Raw genomic sequence first — 25442 nt, 5'->3', positions numbered from 1 at the left:
AGCACAGTAGTCTAGATGGGGGTCTTATCAAGGCTCGATACACAGGAACAATAACCTGTTTGTCTCTGCTTGTTAAAATATTTTTCAGCTACCAAGTGATCTGATGAGCTGATTTAGCCACTCTTGCGATGTGCCCCCCCCCCCCCAAACCTCAACTCCCAAATTCCTGGCCTCATTAATCTCCTGGAGTAAAGTTCCACTAATGTGATATACTGCTGCTAATATTTTCACCCCAAAATGCAAAACCTTACATTTTTCCACATTGAACTGACATTCATTCTCCTTAGCCCAGTCCTCCAAACTATCCAAATCATCCTGCAAAATTTTGACATCCTGAGTATTCACTATTGCCCTACCTAACTTTGCATCATCCGCAAACAGATGCACAGTTCCTCTCAAATCCTTTCCTATATCGTTAATGAACAAATTAAACAGTAGTGGTCCAAGAACAGAACTCTGCGGCACACCACTAGTCACATGTTATGTTGATAGTACCAATCTTTAACTCTGGCGATGTTGAGTTGGGGTGTGTTTTCAGATTTGTTTCAGTAGCTGACCTTTCGCTGTTTGCCGTGGTTCCCTGGCAAAAACAACGGGGGGGGGGTCTTGTTTTACAAGGCGACGTCCCAGCCGGCATGAAATTTCGTCATGTTGTACCATCATTTAGTATTTTGGTTTTGTCAGTGTGTTACGGACTTGAAGATTCTATACGATAAATATGTTGTGAGTTGAATGAACCTCCCAAGATGAGTCTGTCGACTCCATGAAGGGTGTAATAATAATAAGTGTTGGTTTATGTAATTGTAAGTTGTGCACTTTTAAGCACTTTCATTGCTGTGATTGGAAGAATACACTGGCAGTTGCATAGTTAAGTAGTTGATTTCATGTGTGTGTGTGTGTGTGTGTGTGTGTGTGTGTGTGTATCATCATCATCATCAATTTCCTGATATGTACCCCCAAGGAACATTCAGTTTACTATGACAGTACTACATGATTAAGTTTACATTATTATTAATCTCCTATCCACAATTTTCCTCCAAATTAGTCTATTACTTTTAAGCATTCCTATATTGTCATATCTAACATTTTGTTCTTCTAAGGCAGTACTGACTGAATCACTCCATCTAGACCTTGGTCTTGATCTGGGTCTCTTTCCTGTCATCTTGGCATCAAACACCTGTTTTGCTAACCTTTTCTCACCTACTCTATTTAAGTGGCCATACCACCTTAGATTAGCTCTGCTGACACATTCTTGAATGCTAATAATGTCAAGTATTCCTTTCTAATATCTTCATTTTTAATATAATTCTGCCATTGATGCCACTGGTTCACTCCTCTAATTTTTCTCGGAATCCTCATATGTGGTCTTTAGTCTTTGATAAAGTGCTTTATTTCTAACTCAACTCTCAGATCCATAACTTAAAGCTAGTTTGAACACAGTCTTGTATACTGCTAGTTTGGTTTTTGGCTAATTTCTCTCTTATTTGCATATAAATTTATTCAGCTGGCTACCAACTACACTGGCTTTGCTTCTTCTGTTGTCTATTTCCAGATTTAACTTGCCATCTTCACTAAAAACTGGGCTTAATTCGCTTAAATATTTAACCTGTTTTATAGGATCTCCATTCAGAATGTAGCTGAAGCTTTCTGTGTTCCTGCCTATTATCATAGTTTTGATCTTTTTATTGCTGATTTTCATACCACATTTGTTACAGCTGTTATTCAATTTAATTAGAGAATTCTGGAGACAGACCTGCACTAGATATGTTTAGGAGTACATCATTTGCATAAAGCAAAGAACTGTTTGATATCTCCAATTCTAATATCAGGCCTAATGTCACCATAATGTGATTCATATAGATGATGAATAAGAGTGAATAATATCGTTGTCTTGCCCCTGATTTTACATCAAACCATATTTCCTTCACTTCTAGATGCTGACCGACAACTTAAATATAGACTATGAATTGTTCTGGGTAATTTTCCATTCACCCCATATAATTGTAGTGTTTTGAAAAGCTTTTCTGTGGGCACCTTGTCGTTGCTGCTTGTCGACCTTCTGTCCAGGCCCTCTGAATTATGTAGTGAAGCCACTGCAAAAAGTTCATACTTTAGCATTTCTGGTTGAATATCATCTACTCCAGATGCCTTTCTACATTTCAAGTTTTTAATGGCTTCTTCTACCTCGTGTATTGATATCTACTCCTCTTTGCATTCCCCTTGCAAATTTTCTAGTATGGTTCCATCACTGCTTGGTTCATTTAACAGTCTTTCAAAGTATTACTCCAGACATCTAGGATATCCTTATCTTCAGTTTTCATGTCACCGTTACGATATCTTTTCCTTTTACAGTACTCTTTCCTCTATTTCTAAGCTTCTTCAATACAGTATGTGTGTGCGTGTATAAATATATATATATATATATATATATATATATATACAATTTTCTTTTTTTTTTTGTAAATTAAAGATTTCTAATAGGTTGCAAGAGTGTGAAGATTCAATCTTTGAATGGGTTTAATGAATTAATGTGTTAATTTAGAAGAGCAGATGTTTATGAGATGTCCTGTGACACAAATATGTGTGCAAATTATATTTGAAATTTAGTTTCAGTTTTATTTTGAATTTAAGAGTTTAAACCACTCGGAGTATGAGAAATTAAAGAAAGTAAAAAAAATACACCTCCCAACAACACATATATAAACACAACATTGTGAATAGTTGAGAGGAGAACGCTGCACAAAAGATGAAGCTTGGATGAGATTGTGATTTGAAATATCAAGGGGAGGGCCCTTCAGTAGTGTGCCTGAAAGGAGAACTGGTTGAGATAAGATCCAGAGTGTTGGGCGAGTGGAGAGGATTGTCAGGAATTATGTTTGGGAGATGAATTATTTGTTTTAAATTGTTATTTTAAGCAAATACATCTGCTTCTTTTCCAACACTGTCAGTGCAATTTGAAAAGGGAGGAAGAACATGGACATTAAAGTCATCATGGAAGATGACTTCCATGCTAGGGAATTTGGATTGTATGAAATCAGGCTTCATGAATAAGAGGTCAGAATGGTTTTCAGAATTAGGGGATATGGTAGAGACAGCAGATGAATAAGATATATAGTCATCCCTTGACTTATGTCCATGATCCCATAAGGGAATAAATAACATTTTCGACTATATTTTCGAAAAAGAAGCAAGCAAGCATAAAGTAAAGAGGTTCTATTTAGCAACAATGCATAATGTGCAGTAACAACACATTAGCCTTAGTAGTCTGCATGTGTCTTCAAATAGTTACTCTGTTGATTTTGTGTTTGAGAAATAGGTTATTGTATATTTATCATTAAATAGTTTACGATATTTTGTGCAACATGGACCCTACACGCTAAATCAAAAAACCTAATGAAGAATTACCGAAAAAGAGGCAAGCAATTGATCTTGAAACAAAGCTCATGAAGCTGGCAAGCCCATCAGTGTGATTGCACATGACTCTTTGGATGGTCTCATTCTACAGTGACAACCATTTTGTAAAATAGGGATAAAATTGTAGAGGCTGTGAAAGGATCTGCTTCCATTAAATCAACGATACTGATGAAGCAACGAAAAGGTCCTATCGGTGATATGGAAAAGATATTTGCATCATGGATAGATTCAAATCAAAAGTACATATCCCTTAGCACTATGACCATAACCGCTAAGGCACTAAGTCTCTTCCACATGCTGAAGGAGAAAGCAGGGCCCGATTACAACTATGAATTCAACACTTCTTCTGGTTAGTTCATGAGATTTAAGTAGCGTTTTGTGCTTCATAATGTAAAAATGTATGGTGAAGCTGCAAGTGCCAATGAGAAGGCTGCCTGGAGAAACTGGATAAAATGATTACAGAGGAAAGCTATTTGCCACAACAAATACTTAATATGGATGAGACCTTGTGTCAGAAAAAAATGCCCGAGCAGACATTCATCCACAAAAAGCTAAAATCTATGCCTGGTTTCAAAGCTCTTAAACACCGTGTTACAATTCTGTTAGGGGGTAATGTGAATGGATATAAACCAACCATTTGTGATATGACACAGTGAGAACCCACTAGACTTCAAAAACATTAGGAAGCATATTCTTCCAGTTCATTATCGGAGCAAAAAGAAGTTGTGGATGACTCAAAAATTATTTGCAGATGCCTTAATCAACTGTTATGCGAATGAAATGGAAAGCTATTGTGTGAAAGAAAATATAGAATTTAAAATTATAATTCCAGATAATGCTCCAGGACAATTGTCTTTTTTTTTTTTGTGATCTTCACACTACTTCATTATCTGTGATCCAAACACTACTTCATTGATCCAACTGATGGATCAGGGAGTTCTTGATAAATTTTCACAAGCCATTTCTGCCACTGAAGGAAATGACCAGACTCTCATGCAATTTTGGAAAGCAATTCAATATTTATCAAGCTATTAAAAATATTGCTGTGGCTTGGGACGAAGTGACCTCTCAATGTATGAGTGGCATATGGAAAAAGACATTAAAAGGTTTGTGCACGATTTTGGAAGAGTTGAAAAAAATTAAGACCTCTTTTAAATAGTGGGCCTAGCAAATAATCTGAATCTTGAAGTAAATGATGATGACATAGTTCAACTCATAGAAAGTACTCCTGAAGTGTTGACCAACAAAGAATTGGTCGAACTGGAGAAACTATGTGTTGCAGAAGAGAAAGAATGAGAAAAGGAAGAGGGAAAAGAGAAACTAGAAGAGGTAGTTAAACAATTTACAGCAAGGAGTCTTGCAGAAATGTTCTCTGCGGTTAGTGATGTTTTCAAATTGGGCTGAAGACATGGACCCCAATGTTGAGTGCTACTCATTAGTAGAAACAAAAGTACATGATGTGTTTCTTGTAAACAAATTTATGATGAAAAGGAGAAGATGAATAAGCAAAGCACACTGGACATTTTCATCAAAAAAAAAAAAAAAGGGTTACACCAGAACAGCCACAGCCACCTGGTCCTTCACATAGGGAAGGATAATGAAGATGTGACTGTGGAGGAAGATTTTGGTGATTATTCTCCTGTTTTATAGTGGCAGTAATGCACAGTACAGTTTTATAATGTTTAAAAATTAAAATGACAGTATACTTATTACGGTTAAGTCCCTAACCCCTATAACTCTGTTAATTTAATGTACTGACTTACGTCCTGCCGGATGGAACGGAACCCGAACGTAAATCGAGGGATGACTATAATGAGGCAAGGAAATCTTAAGTCACAGAACACCAAAAAGGAGAAATTCAAGATCAGACAACAAAGTAAAACTTTCCTGTACAATCCAGGAACACTGGATTGTACAAAAGCACAAATACCACCCTTGTGACTGACAGAATCATTCTGAGTACAGTTCAGATAGTTAGAATGAGTTGTGGTTGTTGTAGCCAGGATTTGGAATTCAGTCAAAAACATTAGATCAGGTTTATATGTCTGCAGGTAATAATAGACATAATTTAGGTTGATGTTTATATCATGAATGCTAGTGAAGTGAATTTTTTGGGAGGTGGGGGTGGTTGTTATTCAATTAACATTAAATAACAAGAAATTGTTATTTAATTTAACTGCAGTGTATTTGTTTAGGTTTACTCTTGCACCACTACTTCAAAGATGAAAAGAAAAGGAGGGGAAAAAAGTACAACGAGAGGTGACAGACTGCTCACTTCACATAGAGGCAAATAAGACAACTATGCATATTCAAAACTCATGTTTTCCTAGCAGAAGGCAACAAGATGGTTGGAGTAATTTCCTTTGGTCATCTATGCGGGAAGAAAAGAATGATGTTGATGGATGGAAGTTGCATCTAATGACCTTCACAGGACCAGAAATTATGACTGCTATTTTTTTTTTTTTTGCATTTATGGAGTCAAGTTTTCTTCATTAAACTCTTTCTAAATCATATTTGGATATGCTAATGGTTGGTTTGCAATTGCTGCATGTTTCAGTGCAGGCTGAGAAAGAAACTGAAATTAACTTGTAATTTTCATTTTTAATGGCTCACCATATAACACACTTGGAAAACCAACCATTGGATATTGGGTGGAAATACTGAAAGGAGTAAGTATTCAAACAAGTATTCAAACTTGTTTGAATAATTACTCAAATAAGTATTCAAACAAGGATAACTTCTGCTAATCAGAGCAAGCATTTGTATCTAGAGAGTAAGAATAGCAGTCTGGTTGACTATGGAAATAAGAGCAGAAGCCCTGAAAGTTCTTTCAGAGTAATAACAAAGCATGCAAGGATGAGGGTGACTGAATTTCAAGCTTTCCAAAGTATACTTGAAAGGATAACTGGTTAAGAAGATACGAGCATTGATATTCTGGTTGGTAGATGGGCAATTTTCATTAGATCACTTCTTTCATCAATTACCATGGCAGCTCTTCCAAGCTTGATCAATGAAACTGAAAAAGGGAGCTATACAAACAGTTGGTTAGATTTTATTTGCATAAGCTACTAATATTAAATTTTTCAAAATTTTATTATATCTGCTTGGCATGCAATGCTGGTAATGTAATTAATACTGTAAAAATATAATTTTGTCATGTGTGTTGCTTATTAGATGCACTTGCACAATTATTATTTATTTTTCGAAGAAAAAAAAACAAAACATTAAAAACCTATATCACACAAATGCATAATCATGAAAATACCTTTAAATAGAGTTGAACCTCCTGATAATACAATGTTTTGATATAACACCCTACGAAGATCCATATCTGATTTATGAACAGAAAATACTAGTACTTCGTGTAGACCTTCATATTCCTGACCAATTAGGTCAGGTCTAAACAATATCTCTGGAGCCCTAAAACGGGCTGGACCAATCTATAACAAAAGTAAAAGAATTTAATTGATATACTGAACTTAACATATGAGTATATTAGGCTTCCATGTCATGTAAAAAAAAGCAAAAAAATACAAACAGAATGAAGTATGTAATGGTATATTACTGCATACATATATGAATGCACATTATTTATAACCTTTAAAAGCAAAATACTAATATGAGAGAAAAATTATGTAAACATATACAGTTGCATGCTGCTATAGACTAGGGTATGGAAAAGATGGAGATAATATACATCAGCAAATAGACTCAATGAGTGGAGAGTGCATAATTATTATAGAGGATTCTATGAGAACATAGATTGGAAGGAGAAGCAGACATGGGAGGAAGGAAATGGAATTTAGGTATATTCCATCACAAGTTGTCTCAGCATGTGATGGAATACTAGGGGTTCAAGAGTGCTCGATCTAATAATTTCATCTGTGAATGATCACATGGTCTTGATCTGGGATGTGGCTAAATGTGTAGAATTTTCAGTTAACATGGAGTATATGTGGAATTACAGAGCTGGTAAGTATGACAAGCTTAGGAGATTGCTTGGATTAGCACCATGGCATGTGAAACTGCAAGGGTTGGATGCTGCTATTGCATGGGAAGTGGTAAAAGAGTGTTTGAGAGAAGTAATGGAAGACTGCATACCTAGAGTCAGGAGAGTAAATTAAGTGAGAGTTAAATGGATGCATATCATCATTAAGATGGAGCTTGAAAAAAAATCGTGGAGGCAATTCAAGGAGAAAGGTTACTAGCAGGCACATGAACAGTACAAAGCACAGGCTAGAAGGGTAATCAGTGTGGTAAGAAAGGCAAACATTTTTCCCAAACAGTTCTTTCGATATGCTGCAAGTAAAAGAAAGAATGTATATGGCAGAATGACTTTAAAGAATGCCAATGGTAGAGAGGTAACTGAATCCGTCGCAATGGTGGAATTACTAAGTGAACACTTTGCAAGAGTATATCAATCAGATGGAGGATACTGCAGTAACGAGTAAGAGGCAAAGGCTTATATGGGAGCTGAGATAAATGAAATGGTGGTGCATAACATATCACACAACCTTAATGTGAATACAGCTGTGGGATTGGATGATATATCAGCTCGAGTTCTGTATGAAGCTGCTAGGAAATTGTCAATGCCCTTGACCATATTGCTTAATCTAAGTCTCAGTTCTGGGTTAGTCCCAAGGAAGTGGAAAGATGGGAAAACAGCTCCATTGCATAAAGGAGGCTCCAAGACTGATGCAGCAAATTATAGACCAATCATCATATTAGGAGTTGTAAAAGCATTGGATAAGTTGGTCAAGAGCAAAATACAGGAATAGGTAGATAGAAATGGGATACTGTATAGGGGGTGCAGCATGGTTTTGTGAAGGATAGGTGAATAAGAGCGTAGTTGATGGAGAGATATCAGAGTGTAGTTTATTCAGGAGTAGAGTCCAAAAGAAGGCCTGTGACCTAGTGGCATGCCACAAGGTTCTATTCTTGGACTGCTACTGTTTAATTTGTACATTAACGATATAGGTAAGGATCTGAGAGGAACTGTTCAGTTATTTGCCAATGATGCAAAGTTGGGTAGAGCAATTGTTAATACAGATGATGATAAAATTTTGCACAATGACTTGGATAGACTGGCAGCTTGGGCAAGGAAGAATGGATGTTGGTTTAATGTAGCTAAGTGTAAGGTTGTGCATTTTGGAGTGAAAAGATTACCAGCTGTAAACCACTAGTGGAACTGTACTTCAGGAAATTGATGAATCTAGAGATTTGGGAGTGTTAATGGATAGGTAGTTAAAGTTTGGGAGCACACAGCAAAAGTGGCTAAAGCAGCTCATTACTTGGTTACTGAATTTGCAAGCTTTGATAAGACCCCCATCTTGACTACTGCATGCAGATCTGGATGCCAGGGTTTCTTGTGATGAGGAAGGGATGTAGAGCAGTGTTCCCCAAACTTATGGATGTAAAGACACCTTTGAAAAATTAAGATATTTCACGGCCTCCATATAAAAAAAAAAAAAATAAAAAAAAAATCGTAATACAGACATATATACATATATTATTATATTTATTGTATTTATATTCAATACAAACATACGCAGCGAATATTGCAAAAATCAAATGAAAATATTACATATTTTAGCAATATACATTTGACATTGCACACTTAGTCTTAAAACATTTTAAAATTTGTTTTCATTATTTCACGACTCCCTCAATAAAACTAAAGGGCCCCGCCCAAAAGGGTGCTGTGGCCCACAATTTGGGAAGCACTGGTGTAGAGGATCCAGAGCCAGTGAAAAAGATGGTAGCAGGTCTATGGAAGGAACCTTATGAGAACAGGTTGAAAATTTGTGGATTACAGAAACTGGTTAATAGATAGAAAAGGGGTGATATGATTGAGACATACAAATTACTGACGGGTTTTTACAAGATTAATTCAGAGGAAATTTTTCAGAACAGGTCTGGTGGTGAGAGAACTAAGGGTTATCCTTGGAAACTAAGTAAGAGTGTAGTTAGAGCTAGGTTTTTTTGCTTGGAGAGTGGCAAATGAGTGGAATAGGTTGCCAAAGTCTGTTGTAGGTGCCATGACTATGAATTAGTTCAAATCAAAATACTGCACAAATGTTGGATAGCACTTGACATGATGTTGAGCTTCCCTCAATGAGTCCAAGGACTCCTTGGAGTAGCCTGTAATAATAATAATCATTATTGCTGCTAATGAGATATGAAATTTTTATCTTCTACTATATTTTTGCAATGAAATGGTGATCTGGCATACGCAACCAACATCTGAATTGTGACAGCTAGCAGCACTTCACTGAGGAAAATGACAATTTTGATGCTTTACAAAAAATGTGGAAGAGGATATCATACAATGTCAGATTAAACAATAAAAAAGTATGTTCCTATATTTACTTTCTATCCAATTCTCTGCTCATTTCTTCAATGGCAAGTTGTCCAAGTTGCCATTGAAGAAATATGTTGAATAGCAACTGAAAGTTTAACTTCTGAAGGAGAGTTCTAATTAGTCAGCTTGTTTAAATATATACAGACAAACTAATTTCTGCCAATTGTCTTGAAGGGACTGAAGGAAAAAAGTTTGAATTACAAAAATTTTATGTAATCCACCAGCATTATTTTAATGTGACTGGCTCAGTCGTAATTTGTATTTGTGTATTTTAATAATTTTTATGTTTGCATGCATTGTGGTAGGATCCTAATTACAACTGGAAAAAGGAACAGAAATGTAAAATTGAATCCATGTACAAACACATCAGAACTGATCTAGTGATGAAAATGAAAGTAACAAAGAAATATGATGATGGATAAAGCTCAACAGTCAGAAGATGTGATCATGGTCTCCCACCATCAATAGTAAACACAACAGTAAAGGATGCTGCCATATAAAGGAAAATGTGACAGGATATGCCTCTTGAAAGTCAACAATAATAACAAAAAAAGCATTCTAGCGGTATTTTTGAGTTGGGAAAAAACTGTTAACTATTGTGAATCGAAGACCAAGTTCAAACGCATGTTCTGTTAAGTTTAATGATTATTCGGATGATGGCATGACGTTTTTTCAAAGAAAATATACATACTTTGTGGCAAGGAATAATTAGTATGCTATATTTAAGAACAATGCTGGTATCATGTTTAAGTGTCTTTAGATGTTGCTAATGATGATACTGAAGCAGTTGAGAAATATCTCCTGAGTGACTGAAACAAATTATTATGCAGGTCCTTACTTGCCACAAGTGTTTAACCACGCTACTGGCCAAGACGTCTATAGACGTTCAAGTTATCATGGATGCGAAGTGCTTATTAAAATTGTAATACCATTGTTATAACATTGAAATATATGATGGATACGAAGCGAATGCTGATGCGTATTTGATCCATACTGGCCGGTAAGGTGGTTAATGGAGACAAGACCAGATTGTTTCAGAGGAAAAAGCTTGCAAATATACCTCATCATGCCATAAATACTGTTACAACTTCCACACCTTAGGTGGTGATACTAAGGTGGAAGCAATGGAGAGATCATATTTACCTATACGAGTTGCCAAAATGTGTCTCACATCATTATTAAATAACTCTGGATTTAGAGAAAGATGTTGGAAGTTTTTTTCACTTGGTTAGACTATAATAAATTTAGTTTAATCCTTTATCCAAGTGTAAGCAAAGTTTGTGCCTGAAGTATCTTCAGGACTGAGGCAACTCGTGGTAAAGGTGGACCAAACTCTCATCACTACTTGTCATAGTATCTCCCATAATGCAAAGCACATCTCCTTGCGGACATGTATAATGCTATGCATTAAGGGAATGGCCACTACCCAGACCGATTTCGACCTTTATTGAGGTCTCGTCAGTGGGAGCCAGACAAAGAAGTGGTGATACTAAGGTGGAAGCAATGGAGAGGTCATATTTACCTACGCAAGTTGCCAAAAAGTGTCTCACCTTATTATTAAATTACTCTGGATTTAGAGAAAGATGTTGAAAGTTTTTTTCACTTGGTTAGACTATAATAAATTTAGTTTAATCCTTTAAAATATGATCTCTCCATTGCTTCCACCTTACTATTACCACTTCTGGGGCTGGCTAGTGGCTCTTCCCTTAATGCATAGCATTAAGTTTGCCCCTGAAGTATCTTCAGGACTGAGGCAAATCGTGGTAAAGGCAGACCAAGCTCTCATCACTTTTTGGCAACTTGCATAGGTAAATATGACCTCTCCACTGCTTCCACCTTAGTATCCCCACCTCTGGGTCTGGCTCTCACTGACGAGACCACAATAAAGGTTGAAACTGGTCTGGGTAGTGGCCCTTCCCTTAATGCATAGAATTATACATGTCTGCAAGGAAATGTGCTTTGCATTATGGGAGATACTAAGACAAGTAGCGATGAGAGCTTGGTCCACCTTTACCATGAGTTGCCTTAGTCCTGAAGATACTTCAGGTGCAAACTTTGTTTGCTTACACTTGGATAAAGGATTAAACTAAATTTATTATGTTGCATACAATGCTCATCCAACCGTGTCTTAAACTGATTCAATGTGTCCACATCCACAACACACTCAGGCAATGCATTCCACTCACCAACCACTCTCCATGCAAAGAACCTGCTTCACTCCTTTGCTCATACCCTCCTTATACAGTTTCCAGCAATGGCCTCTTGTTCTACTCCCCTCTTCCATTCTATGAAAAATCTGTTCCATGTCTACCTGATAACAACCCATGACCAGCTTATATGTCTCAATCACATCTCCCCCTCTTCTTCCTATTCACTAAGCTCTGTAACTTACATTCTCTCAATCTGTCCTCGTACTTCACATTTGAAAGCCTACTGACTACCTTTGTGAATCGTCTCTGTACTTTTTCCAACATATCCTCGTCACCATGAAAACCTGGCGACCAAATCTGTGCACAATGATCCATATGAGTCCTGATCAAGGCCTTATACAATGGAATCATAACCTTTCTATTTCTGCAAGTCAAGGTTCTCCATATCATTGCCATTATTTGATGTGAAGTCTTCACAACTTGTACAATGTGGCCCCTGAATTTCAGGTCCTTGTCCATCATCACTCCTATATCTCTCATCTCTTCTACTTCTGTTCAAGTTTCCCCACCAAGTGTATACTTAGCATCCCATCGTTGCTTACCAAATCTCAAAACCTTACACTTGGCAACATTGAACTGACTGTTCCATTTACCTGCCCAATCATGCAATCTATTCAAGTCCTCTTGTAAGGCATTAACATCAGTCTGACTGTGCACTGCTCTCCCCAGTTTTGCATCATCTGCAAACAGTTGGATATCACTAGTTAAACCCAACCTAATATCATTAACACACAAATTGAACAACAATGGCCCCAAAACTGACCCCTGCAGCACACGACTGGTGACCTTTCTCTTTTGAGATACTGCACCCCCATATACAACTTTCTGATACCTGTCTGACAGCCAGTCTCTGATCCAACACAGAAGTCTGTTATCCAAACCCATCTGTTTCAATTTATTTAAGAGCTTGTCATGTGGCTGTCTATCAAAATCAATTAATGAAGAAAAATATGAAGAACTGAGAAAGAAAGCAGATAAAATCTGTTGAAAGAAGAAATGACAAGTCCTTAATGAAATGATGCACAAGAAATGAAGAACAAGAGCAATCTTATACAAGCTTATAATACAATAAAGGCAGAGCCTGGGCTAGATATAGCAGAGATTGGCAAGGAAATGTGTTAACAATAAACAGATAGAGAGTACATTTCCATGAATTGCTGTACAAGAATGCCACCTCTGCAACTCATGATGTTTTTATTCAGCAGTTTTTGGTAATATTTTCTCCATCTGTTTCCCCCCCCTTTTTGCAACTCAGGGTTCAAAGGGGTTGGATGCATGATATGTGATCCTCTCAAGTAGAATCACTTAACCTCCTCCCCCAATCCAACTCTCCTCTCCATGTGATGAACCCTGGCACCTGACCAACCAAATGGAAGATTAGGTATTAGCCCCAGTGGGAAGCATGGTCAGGTACAAATGAGAGGAGAAAGACTTAGGGCAAGTTTGGAGGCCCTAAGGTGGCAGATCCACCACTAAACTAGGCTGCAGATGGCTGGTAACCAACCTAGCTGAATCTTTTCTTACTCCAATGTCTCAGGAAAGAAGTAGCTGGACTGTCACTCTGGAAAACGACTCAGACAGGTTAATGGATATGAGCAGGATAAGGAAAGGAAAAAGAATATCTGAATGTTGCTACTTGGAATGTCAGGAGTATCCATCACAAACATCAAAATCTAGACAAAACCCTTATAAAAATATAAAATTACCAGTAAAGGTAATTTTATATTTTTATAAAAATTTTTTGTTGTAATAACAAACAACAAAAAGATTCAGATGAAACAGATAATTACATCTATATCTATCTACAGTGGAGTCATAAAGGAAGAAAGAGCAATAATAGTACCAGGTGTAATGATTTTCATTTACAACTCAATTAAAAAAAATATCATACATTACAAATACTGGAGCGTGAGAATTGTAGAACTAAGATTACAAATAAGTCATGGCTTCCTGACTATTATTGGCATCAATGCCCCAGAGGAAGGAAGATAACAATGACTTTAATTCAGATTTACAAAATATAAAATAAACTCAAATGATTATCCATTAATAATGGGAAATTTCAATGCAGAATAGGGAACATTCTGTAAAATTTGATGTAGCTTGGAATTCTACAAGGGCTTTACATCGCCTTTTACAGAGGTCACATCTCAAAAGATTGTAATATAAAAAGAACGTTTGTAAAAGGAATATATTTAATCCTATGATAAATTTAACCTGACCAAGACATAGTAAACAAAGAATGAATAATATAATGAATGAAAGATAAAGCATATATTCACTTGAGAAAGTTTAGTATTGAAGTGAAATAGTTTCTCTTTACGCTAAAGATTTAACAGATAGGTAAAGAGAGCAACCTTCCTATCGTTTGATTGATGTACATTTTATACTAGTGAAAATAAATGTGTTTTGTTTATATGTCAATAGAGTGCTGCCTGATCTTTCAAATTTCAATGCACTGTTCCTAAATAAATGTGAACCTAAGAGCGGGAACCAAGTAAGATAGCAGGAGCATGTAGTTAAGTGCAATTAGATGACGACTATTTGTGTTCAAGTTTATTGAAGGAATTTGTGCTAGAGAGAGAGAGAGAGAGAGAGAAATCAACCGGCCATATTACTGAGTTTTATGCCAATTAAACGATACTGGTGCCGCAGTCTTAACAAAAAAATTTTCCAGTATTCGTAGGCATATGACTCATAGTGCGAAACGTTGATAAACCACTCACGCAATAGTAGGGTAGAATAAGAAAGGAATATATAAGGAAAGCATATAATATAATAAAATAAAGATATTACAATAGCACAGTAACCAATCAATATTACAATATCGGAAATTAACCACATTATTACAATTCCACTAGGTATAAATATAGGAACAAATGGTGAAATTACATATAATAAAAATGGATACAGACTTATGGATTTTTCCACATAATAACTTAAAAATTACTAATACTTTTTTAAAAGCATATATTCACTTGAGAAACAAGAAGCCTAAAAAGTATAATAAACTATATAATAGCTAATAGGAAAACAACTAATATGATTCTAGATGGTCAAGTATTTAGAAATGTTTTATCTCTTATTATCTCTTACAAGAAAAATTAAGAATATCCCCAAGATGGTTTTAAATTAACCAAATCTATGCTAAGAAATCTCCAGAAATCTTTTAGAATTCAACTCTTGGATGATAAAAGTATTTGCTACCTTAATCTGCAAAGAATAAATGGGAAAACTAGAACAAATAAAAGAAAACGACAATATAGGGACAAAATGGAGTAATTTTAAAAAAATATATTAAGAAATGCAATGACAGAATGCCTCAGAACAAAAAAGTAAATGGAAGAGGAGAAAGGGAATAAGAAACTGGGATGAAAACATTGAAACAATAATCAAAGACAAGAAAGAAGCATATAAACACAAAATCACTATAAGCAGAAATTAATTATAAACATTTTATAATTAATTATAAAAGAACAATAGCAAAAAAAGTACGCAAGAAAAATAATAGAGAAACATGGGATAACTTCATAGCACAACTGGAAAGAGATCTTACAGTGAAGAGGCCAAATACATACAAAATTCTAAGAAATTTGAATAAGGAGGTAAAAGAAAAAGTGTAGCTTGAAATAAAAGAAAACCTGGGTGGACTTCTTCCAGAACTTATGGCAAGATAGTAATCAATCAAAAACTGATATAATGCTATCTACTAACTATACAGTGGAAGAAATAACATTACAAGAAATCCAACAAGTAATATAGCAAAGCAAATCAGGAAAATTCCCTGGAGAAGATGGAATAAATATAGGACTTATTAAATATGCAGATCCTATTCTTCAAATGACATGACTTAAAATTATTTAACAATATCCAGTAGCAAGGGAAAAATTGCAGAAAATTGGAATGGGGCAATTATCATTTCAATATATAAAAAAGCGATAACTGCAACTGTGAAAATTACAGAGGAATAAGTCTCCTAAATACTCGTTATAAATTTTTGCGTGAATATAAACTTCAAGACTTAAATCACATGTAGAAGATAAACTGTGAAGAACAAAATGGTTACAAAAGGGATGATCATGCATTGACCTAGCTTTTAGCATTAAAAATCTTAATAGAAAAACATTATGAATTTGACGTAGAACTACACATAGCATTTGTAGATTACTAGAAAGCCTTTGACAGAGTCTTAAGGAACAAACTGTGGACCATACTCAAGAATCTAAACATTCCAAATAAGTTGCTTGCTGCAATAACTAACATGTATCTAAACAACCAAATAGATGTAAGAATCAATGAAAACGTTACAGAATGGAAATTAATAAACAGAGGGTCCATCAAGGATGTCCAATGTCACCACTTATTTAATATCTATGTACATGAAACAGTAAAGAAATGGAAGAAAAATATAAGACCAGAATTTAAACTGGATCATGGAACTATACTGAATACCTTTTTGTTTGTAGACAACCAATAATCATAGCAAGAAGTGAAGATGAACTCCAAAGATGAATATACTTCTTAAACATAACTGCTAAAAAATTTGGAATGCAAATATCAACAGATAAAACAAAAATCATGGCTTTTAAAGGACCATCTCCAGTCAGAAATAAAATGATTGAAAATAAAATTTTAGAACAAATTAACTGCTTCAAACACCTTGGATGCGCTGTATCATATACAAAAGAAGCTGACATTGATATTAAAATTTCAAACTTTCTAAAGATAACAGGAATGATCAATGATATTTCCAAACCTAAACAAGTTTAAAAGTTTGGCAAGTCTTGCCAAAATGTTATAAAAGAGTTTATAACATTTTGGCAAGACCTTCTCTACTGTGTATGGAAGTGAATTATGGACTATAAAAACTGCAGAAGAAAAAATAATAGTAACTGGTGAAATGAAATTCCCGTGAAAGGCAGCAGGCTATACTCTCTGGGACAAAAAAAAAGCAGCACAGAATTACGTAAAGAATTAAAAACAGATTCAGTACTGGACAAAGTATACAAATACTGAAAAAAGTGGATTGAACATATCAAAAGACTGGGCATTCAAAACTATCCAAAATAATACTCCAATACCACCCACAGTTGGAGGATGAAGTAGTCAGGGTTGACCAAGGAAAAGATGGAGTTAGACAAGACCAGGCCACTGGGCCTAAATCCCTGAAAGGATGATAAACTCTGCAACTCAAAATTATATAACAACTACTACTGAAGAAGAGTTTATAGAACTACCATCAAGGCAAAAGCTTCATGATATAATACATTTACTCAGGAACAAATCCCTGCAAAGTTATTGAAAGCAGAAGGAAAGAAACCTAAGACAAAACATATGAATTGATTTTAACCATATGGCAGAAAGAGGAAATGTCAAAAGCATAGAGAAAATCTCTGATCTGACCAATAAATATGAATGACAAAACACTTTGTAAACATTATAGAGGTATTTCTCTGCTATGCACAACATACAAAATATTTACCTCTATTTTGAAGAACAGATTAAATCCGTTTATATAGAATGGTGTCTACCAAAGAAGTTTCAGGAATTTTGGGAATTCGATACAAATATTCACCAGATTTTTGTTGATTTCCAACAAGTATATTATTATTATTATTATTATCATCTTGACTTTCGTGGAGTTACAAGACTCACTGTGAGAGGTCAACACTAGTCAACACAAACTTTCACCACCCTCTCAGGCAATGCATTCTCTTAAAAAAAAATAAAAAAAATCAGGCATCTGTCCTGTTGCAAAGCTAAGTCAACAGCATGGTTAGTTCCACATCAAATTACCTTAAAACAGGTGGTGAAATTCCATCTAGTCTCCTGGCCTTACGGATATTTAGTGTACTCTGTATTCAGAACATCCTTTTCATTCACTTCTAACACTTCACCACGTTATCCTTCTAGGAATAAAGCCTATTGTACTAGGATGGAATATTCTAATAAAGTAATCATTATAAGCTCAAGTATGTTATATGTTATCTGAATTAGTCACCCAAATTCCATTTCAATCCAGCAAGGTAATGTGTCCACTATCATTTTTACTTTTACATGCAACATAGCACCCCCTCCACCACCAGAATTCTCCTTGGATTACAGTGCTAGTCTCTTCACACATTCCATTTCTCTCCTTGTAATATTAGTTGCTTTCTTAGCCTGAGCCTTATATTCCTCATGTAACTGTTCTCCAACTCTTTATGTCTTCCCTTATTTCTTTTTCATATGCAATTCCTATTTTATTTATCGTCATCTACTTGACTAGAAATTGCTTTATCTTCTTCACTCAAGGTGTACAATCTGCCACTGTCAACATTTTTTCTTAAGTATCTCTATTCAATCAAATTATTTCATCCACTGTACTGCTGCATGCTGGTTTCTAAGTCAATCCAGCTTTATAATTTCAAATAAATTCCTTCTACTTTGATACCTCTACATACCTATTCATCCTCCAAAAATTCAGTTTCCTTAGTAACGAATGCCGTCTCCTCTGCCCAGTTTATATTTTTATAGTTGAGGTCCCCCATGATGATCACTCGCTTTGCACTTGCCAAACTAATTTGCCTAAACAATTCCTGCTCATCACAATCTATATTCCCTGGCCTACAGCAACATCCTACTAAATATCTTGTCTTGTAAATATCTGTCTCACACCATACACTCTAAAAGCCATTAGGGTTCTTTCCATTCTGATTCTCCATCTTGAAATGCACAATTCATCTCTTACCATCAGTCACACTCCACTATCACGTTTACCTTCACTATTCCTGTCAAAATATGCTATACCTTCGATTTATATCCCTGTTAGAATATCTTCCTCAGTTAACCAAGTTTCACTAATACCAACAATTTTGGAGAGACTGAGTCACTCAATGCCACAAACTCAATCTCTTTATTCCTAATGCTCCTAGTATTTGTACACACAAAAATCAGTGAATTGCCGGTATTCTTATAGCCATTATTTCTCTTTCAAAAATCTCACAAACGCTATGCTTATTATGTTCTTTTTTATGCTTAGTGAATTTTAAATTTTATTTAACGAGGAATGTGTTTTGTTATGTGATAAGGTAATCTAAAACATATATATACAGTATAGATGTGATTTATTCATTTAGTATTCATCATAATGTAAGTAGTCCAGGAGGCTTGGAAACCTTTGGACGCCTTGTTTGAGACATTAGCTTCATGTTGCCTGTGATTCATCTCTGGGGCTTCTTTTGTCTGAAGCACCAACAATGTACCACAAGGCAACACTACTGGGGGGGGGGGGGGGGGGCACGGGAAGGCTGTATTTTTGTATTTTTGACTTACCAGTTTCATGTAGCCATAAGAATAAATAAATAAATAAATTCGTTTAGTATTGCAATTATATGCTTAGTATCATTGGCACCTCCATGTGAGTAAGTGGTAACAATATTAAAAGAGACTTAAATGTAATTAAGCCTTAAAGTTGCTTACTGTATACTGTAATCTTTAGGGAATAACACAGCAATGGTGTATGCATATTATTTGTAGGTTTGTGTTACAGTAGTGTTTGTATGTCATTATTATTGCACAATGTGCAGGCATTGTAGCAACAACAGCCATTTTGTCACTTGAATTTTGCTTTGAATCTCGATAATGGGCATGCCCTTTAGTTGTTTTTAAAACAGCTATCACTGGGAAACAGGAATGCTAGGAACAGTCAAGCAAGGTAGGAAAGCCAAAAGAGGTCTAATAAACTACTGAGTTAAGTTCACTAATCTCAGAAAGTTTTCATATGCATCTTTAATTACTTTCCAAGGAAACAGACCTCTGACGTTGATAACTGAAAAACAGAATAATATATCCACACTTTGTATATGAAAATATTTTGTGCTTAATTACAGGCAAGTGATATATGTTCCAAGGAACAATTTGGAATCTGCGGTAAAAAGTCCTTGTATTGGAAATGCATTTGGAACTGCTCAATTAATATATTCTTATTGTTTGAGCAATCATTTGTCATACCTACTTCATTAAATTGAAAGATAGATGCATTAAGGAAATTGGAAGACATACTCAAGTATACTGGCCAAGTGAGATCTTTAGCTATTCTATTTAAGGAATCTAAGAGATAGATTGAACGAATGAGCAAAAAATTAAATAAAGGGAAATTTATTGAACAGTGATAAAACAGATGTTACAAAATAAATTTCCATATGGCCAAATGAGATTACAGAAAACTTTTCACTAAATACTATATTCAGTTTGTTTTTGTAAAATATTTTGTATTATCTCTCAATATTGAATTGACTGTGAAAGTCAGAGTATGAGTGAATATTATTGAATTTATTTATGTTATTCTTAAAATGGCCATTTAATTATTCTATGTATGTATTATCTGTTGTATATAATTATATGTTTATAGTAAATAAGTCTTTATCATCAAGCTTCATTCTTTAAAACGCAACAAGTTGATCCTGAAGTCGATGCAACATCACAAATACAAATCTGAAACATTCTAATCAACAAAAAATAAAATTAAGCATGTTATCTTACTCCATTACTGTCTTTAATATAACAAATTTGGATAAAGGTGGGGAATAACATACTTGGAACAAAACAAGCACATTAAAATATAACACTCTAATCATACTTCACCTGGTTCAGCAATATACTGTACATCCTCTCATTTCTCAAGTCACTATCCTTGCCCCTGCTATATTCCACATGTGCATTTCTAGTTTCCCTGTCCCAACACACTCACTTGCCCGAAAAACAACAGTCTCCTCAAATGCCTGTGTCCTGCATTCAAACGAAATTCATCTCTTGCATACAGTTCTCTTCTATCTTCAAATGTACTCTAGGTCCACATATTCCAGACCTCTCTTCCTATACATACCTGTTGTTATCTCATTTGTTATCACTGATAATTTCCACCACATACCAGGGCAGCACATTTACTATCTTTTCTCGGACACATTTCCGCTGTACTATCTCTAACATCAACCTCAAATCTCATGGAACACAATTCACTACTTTTCAGGTTATTTGCACCAATCATTACTATCGTCTCCTCTACATTTTCACTTCTCTTAACTGTCGTTGCCACACCATCATTTCATCAGGCAAGCACTACTTTGGCACTCTCAAATCTCCATACTATGAACAGATTCATTCTCACTAGCATCCTTGATTCTTACTGTTTCTAATTTCTCTTTTTCTCTCACTTTCCCTCTTCCTCTCATCTCTCTATTTTGCTTTCACACTCTCTCAACTTTCTCTAATTTACTTTCTTCCCATCTCTCAATCTCTCATCTTCCTCTCTGATGCCCTTTACTCACACCTACTTACTTTCTTCTTGCACTAGCTAACTTCTCCAGAATCAGTCTTCATTCCTTACATTTCCTTTCTCGGCAGTTCTATTTCTCTCTCCACACAACCTGTTTTCAACTGACATTAACACACACCCACACAAAATCATGGCCATCAGACAAACGACCCCTCTCTGCCATATTGTCCAAGGTCAAATCTATATGTAGGTCTTTGATATTGTCTTCAGTCTCCAACAGTAGCACACTCAGGGTTTAATCTTGGGGGAGGGGCTGAGTTGAGTAGACGATTTGAGAATACACAATACGCATTGCATACGACCTATGACTGAGCATCTGCAATGATCACTATTTCATAAGTAGTATAGAAATAGAAGACACGACACAACATAAATTTAAAAAAATGAATTTTATTAATTAGGAAAATATTTTTGGAAAATTTTCTAGTTTTTTCCTTTTTCTTTGGGGGGGGGGGGTCTCTTGGCCTCCTCCCTGGGTGTGCCACTGGTCTCCAACATACTACTGACAATCTCCTTTTTCACAAAGCATTTCAAAATCTTACATTTAGTTGCATTAAAATGACATCCCCATTCATGTTTCCAACCTTTCTGGCTTATCCAAATCCTCTTGAAGAGCCAAAAGAACAGTACTATTACTGATAAGCCTCCCAAGCTTCGCATCTTCAAATTACAGAATATCTTCCTAGAACTCAGTGGCAATATCAGTGCCATAAAAAAAAAAAAAAAAAGAAGGAGGAGGAGGAAAGATCTGAGTACTGATCCCTGTGGAATTCAACTTGTTGCCCTTCACTTCCTTGATAGAGTTCTACATCCACAACCGTCTGATATCTATCAGACAACCAATTTCCAATCCTATTTACTAATCTGATATCTAACCACGTGTTGCAACTTCAGCTTGTCACATGGCACCCAATCAAATGCCTTTGCAAAAAAGCCGGTACATGCCTTTCCCTCAACTGCTCGTCACTTTAATATGAAAGGAAAGCAAATTACTGATACAATAGTGCCCTCTAACACATTCATGCTGATCTTCACAGATATTACCATTATTTGCCCAATTTTGAATATAATCCCTTACTAATTTCTCCAAAACCTTAACAACCACAGAAGAAATACAAACTGGTAGCTTGATGCCTGCATTCTACCACTACTCTTTCAATAGCAACATCTTATCTTCATTCCATGCAATGGGTACTTCGTAGTGTTTTCATTGAACAGTTGAGATCAATGGAGCTGTCAGTTCCTGAGCGCATTCTTTCAAAACACACAGTGAAATCAGATCAGTCTGTGCCTTACTGACCAGATCTTACGGAGAACCACTACAGGGATGGGTTAATGGTGCTGGAGCATCGCTGGAATAAATGTATTAGTCATAAGGGAGATTATATTGAAAAATAAAAATAATTTTGAAATTATAAATGTGTTTTTTCATTGTTAGGCCGAGAACTTTTCAGACCACCCTTGTATATAATATGATTATATTTTATTGTTCCTCTGTGCTGTATTCATTCCATTAAACTTCATAATGCCTCTACTCCCTTTACCAACTAACAGGGTCATTTGTCAAGAATCATCTCTCCTCCTACTGGCCACATAATGAATTCCTTGAAATTTTCCATGGAAAGCAGAGCCAATTTCTCCTCATATTCCATTTTTGTATTCTTTACTAAACTAGTCGCTTTCCTAGCCTGAGAGTTACATTTCTCATGCAACTTCTCTCTCTGTAAACTTTTCCACAACTTCTTTTTCACCAGCAGTCCCTGTGTGATTTCATTAGTCATGCAGTTTGCATAAATTATTTTATCCTTTTATTCACTTAAGGAATTCTACTTGCCATTGTCGATGATAAATATTTCTTTGCTAGTCACATGCACTGCTGACATCTCTCACTTGCAATTATTTCAACCTTGGAATTGCCCCATGCTAATTTCTACGATTATTTGATTATTACAGTCATCTGACTTATAATTTCCCATAAATTCCTTTCTCTTTGCAACTTCTGCACGTCTATTCCTCCAAGTCAAGACTGCATGGTCACTCTCACCAATGGGGGCAAGACTGATATCTCAGTTACAATTAGCTACTCTGATGCAAGTTCCAAATACAAAACTCTCAATTGTGTTCTCCCACTACATGTTGCCTGAGACTTTTGTCCAAGAATACCAGAAATTCCATTCCCTTACTACTATATGCTGCCTTCCTCTGCCCAATTTATACTGCTATAGTCAAATACATCTATAATGATCGTTTCATGTTTAGGTAGATCACCAAACTGATCTACCTAAACATTTCCTGATATCACCATCCATGTTCCCTGGCCATATAACGTTAAATACTTCATCTTGCTACTGCTATCTTACTGTGAGATGTCAACTCATCACTTATAAATAACACTTCACTATCCTGTTGAAAAATGCCATATACTTCTATTCCTGTCAGGACATCATCTTTAATCAACCACATTTCACTGATTGCAATAATCTTAGGACAGGTTGAGGCTATCAATGGAACCAATTCACTTCCTTTATTCCTGCTACCCCTGGCATTTGTATAAAGAAACACCAATATATGTCAATTTCTGTATCTATTATCATTCCCTCTAGACTCCACTTGACTTTGCAATATACCATCTACCAAGTGACTATCCCTACAAGAGGCCATCCCCTGCTACCATAAACTCTGGTATCGCCAGTTTCCCTGCCATAATTTTATACTTAATGCAAACTCGTATTGTACGCCCACACTTTGTAGTCGACCTTGGCTTTGTGCCAAGAATAGTCAATTCATGCTGAAGGAGAGAAAGAAATAAAGGATGCATGAATTGGCCACCAACACGTGAAGTCACATGCTTAATATATATAAATTTTTCCAACTGTTGTACAAGCAAAATAGTTACCACTTTAAGAATTAGAATTTTCATAAAAGAAAAGCTAATTTTCTGAAGTACAATAATAAACATTCATTCCATGAAATGCATTGATTACCCTAATTTCAGAATGCATTCTCCTTCTTTTGACATGCACAGAAGTGTCGAAGGGTCTCACATTGGGCGTACAGTGACAATCCCTAAAGTTTTACTAATGAATATTCAAGCAAGCTGTTATCACTGTTAAAAATTAACAATATATGTTAATTTTAACACAATTTTTTAACCTACTCACCAAAATTCTCATCATTCACTCTCTCTCCTAACACCATGAACTTTTCTTAACTATCTCTCCTTCCAACTACACTACTGACATTAGCTCTCCTTTTGGCAATACTGACTATAACTTTGTTTATGCTTCTTTCTGTACAGATTATCCTTTGTCTAGCCAATGTCAGCTATGTATCTTATGGCACCACAATGGTGCCAATTGTGGGATGGCCCTTCAGGATTTCCATTACACTTTTCATATTCTGATTATTGTTTTAATGATCCAAGCACTTGCTCTGATTTAATAACTGAAATTATTCTTGCTGGGATAAGTACCTTTATTCCCAATTCCACTCAAAACCCCTGGCCATTATACAAGCCTTGCTTTTAGAAGAAACGTGCCAAAGCAGTTCAAACTAAAAATGCAGCACATAATGGCTCAAGTTAAAAATATAACCTGTAACAACTGCAAAAAGTCTATCAACAAATCTAAAGCAAACACTATAAGGGCCACATAAATTAAGCTTGCATCCTGCTCAAATAGGTCAATCTTTCTGGTCCTTTTACCAAAGCTGTTGGGTAAAACTTCTGCCTTACTATGCTTCCAATTTTGTCTCATCATGATGGAATGGTGGCAACATAGAAATCTCTTGGCATTAGTATACTCAACCAACCCTTGCTTAGATGACCAAGGCAAATCTTTTCCTGCTACTTCACAAACCACATTCAGTATGCCTCCTCAGATCATTCATCATCAGAAAGAAATCAGAAAAATATTCAATAGAATTGACTGTAATAAGTCCTCAACAGCAGATGGTATCTGTGCAGTTGTACTAAGACCATGTGCTACAGAATTAATATCCATCCCATTACATCTTTACAAGTTGACCTACTTATCTGATATCTATTCAACACTATGGAAGCAAGCTTTTATTCAGCCTGTCAGCTATGAAACTAATGTTTCACTGATCTTACCTCAATACTCTCAAAAGTGATGCAGATAGT

At 35.6% G+C, this 25442-nt stretch overlaps 1 protein-coding gene across 1 annotated transcript in view; it reads right to left on the bottom strand.

Annotated features, from left to right (window-relative positions):
- Positions 1–25442, bottom strand: part of Arp1 (Actin-related protein 1) — a 403959-nt gene that overhangs the window by 107218 nt on the left and 271299 nt on the right. Inside the window, exon 8 of the mRNA XM_090393056.1 lies at positions 6680–6854. Coding sequence (XP_090249182.1) covers positions 6680–6854 — 175 coding nt within the window. The remainder of the gene's footprint in view (positions 1–6679; positions 6855–25442) is intronic.

Source organism: Typopeltis vanoorti, chromosome 5 (genome assembly GCF_054136105.1).
Source record: "Typopeltis vanoorti isolate ZY-2024b chromosome 5, IOZ_Tvanoo_1.0, whole genome shotgun sequence".
NCBI lineage: Eukaryota > Metazoa > Arthropoda > Arachnida > Uropygi > Thelyphonidae > Typopeltis > Typopeltis vanoorti.
This window is presented reverse-complemented; position numbering and strand designations above follow the sequence as displayed.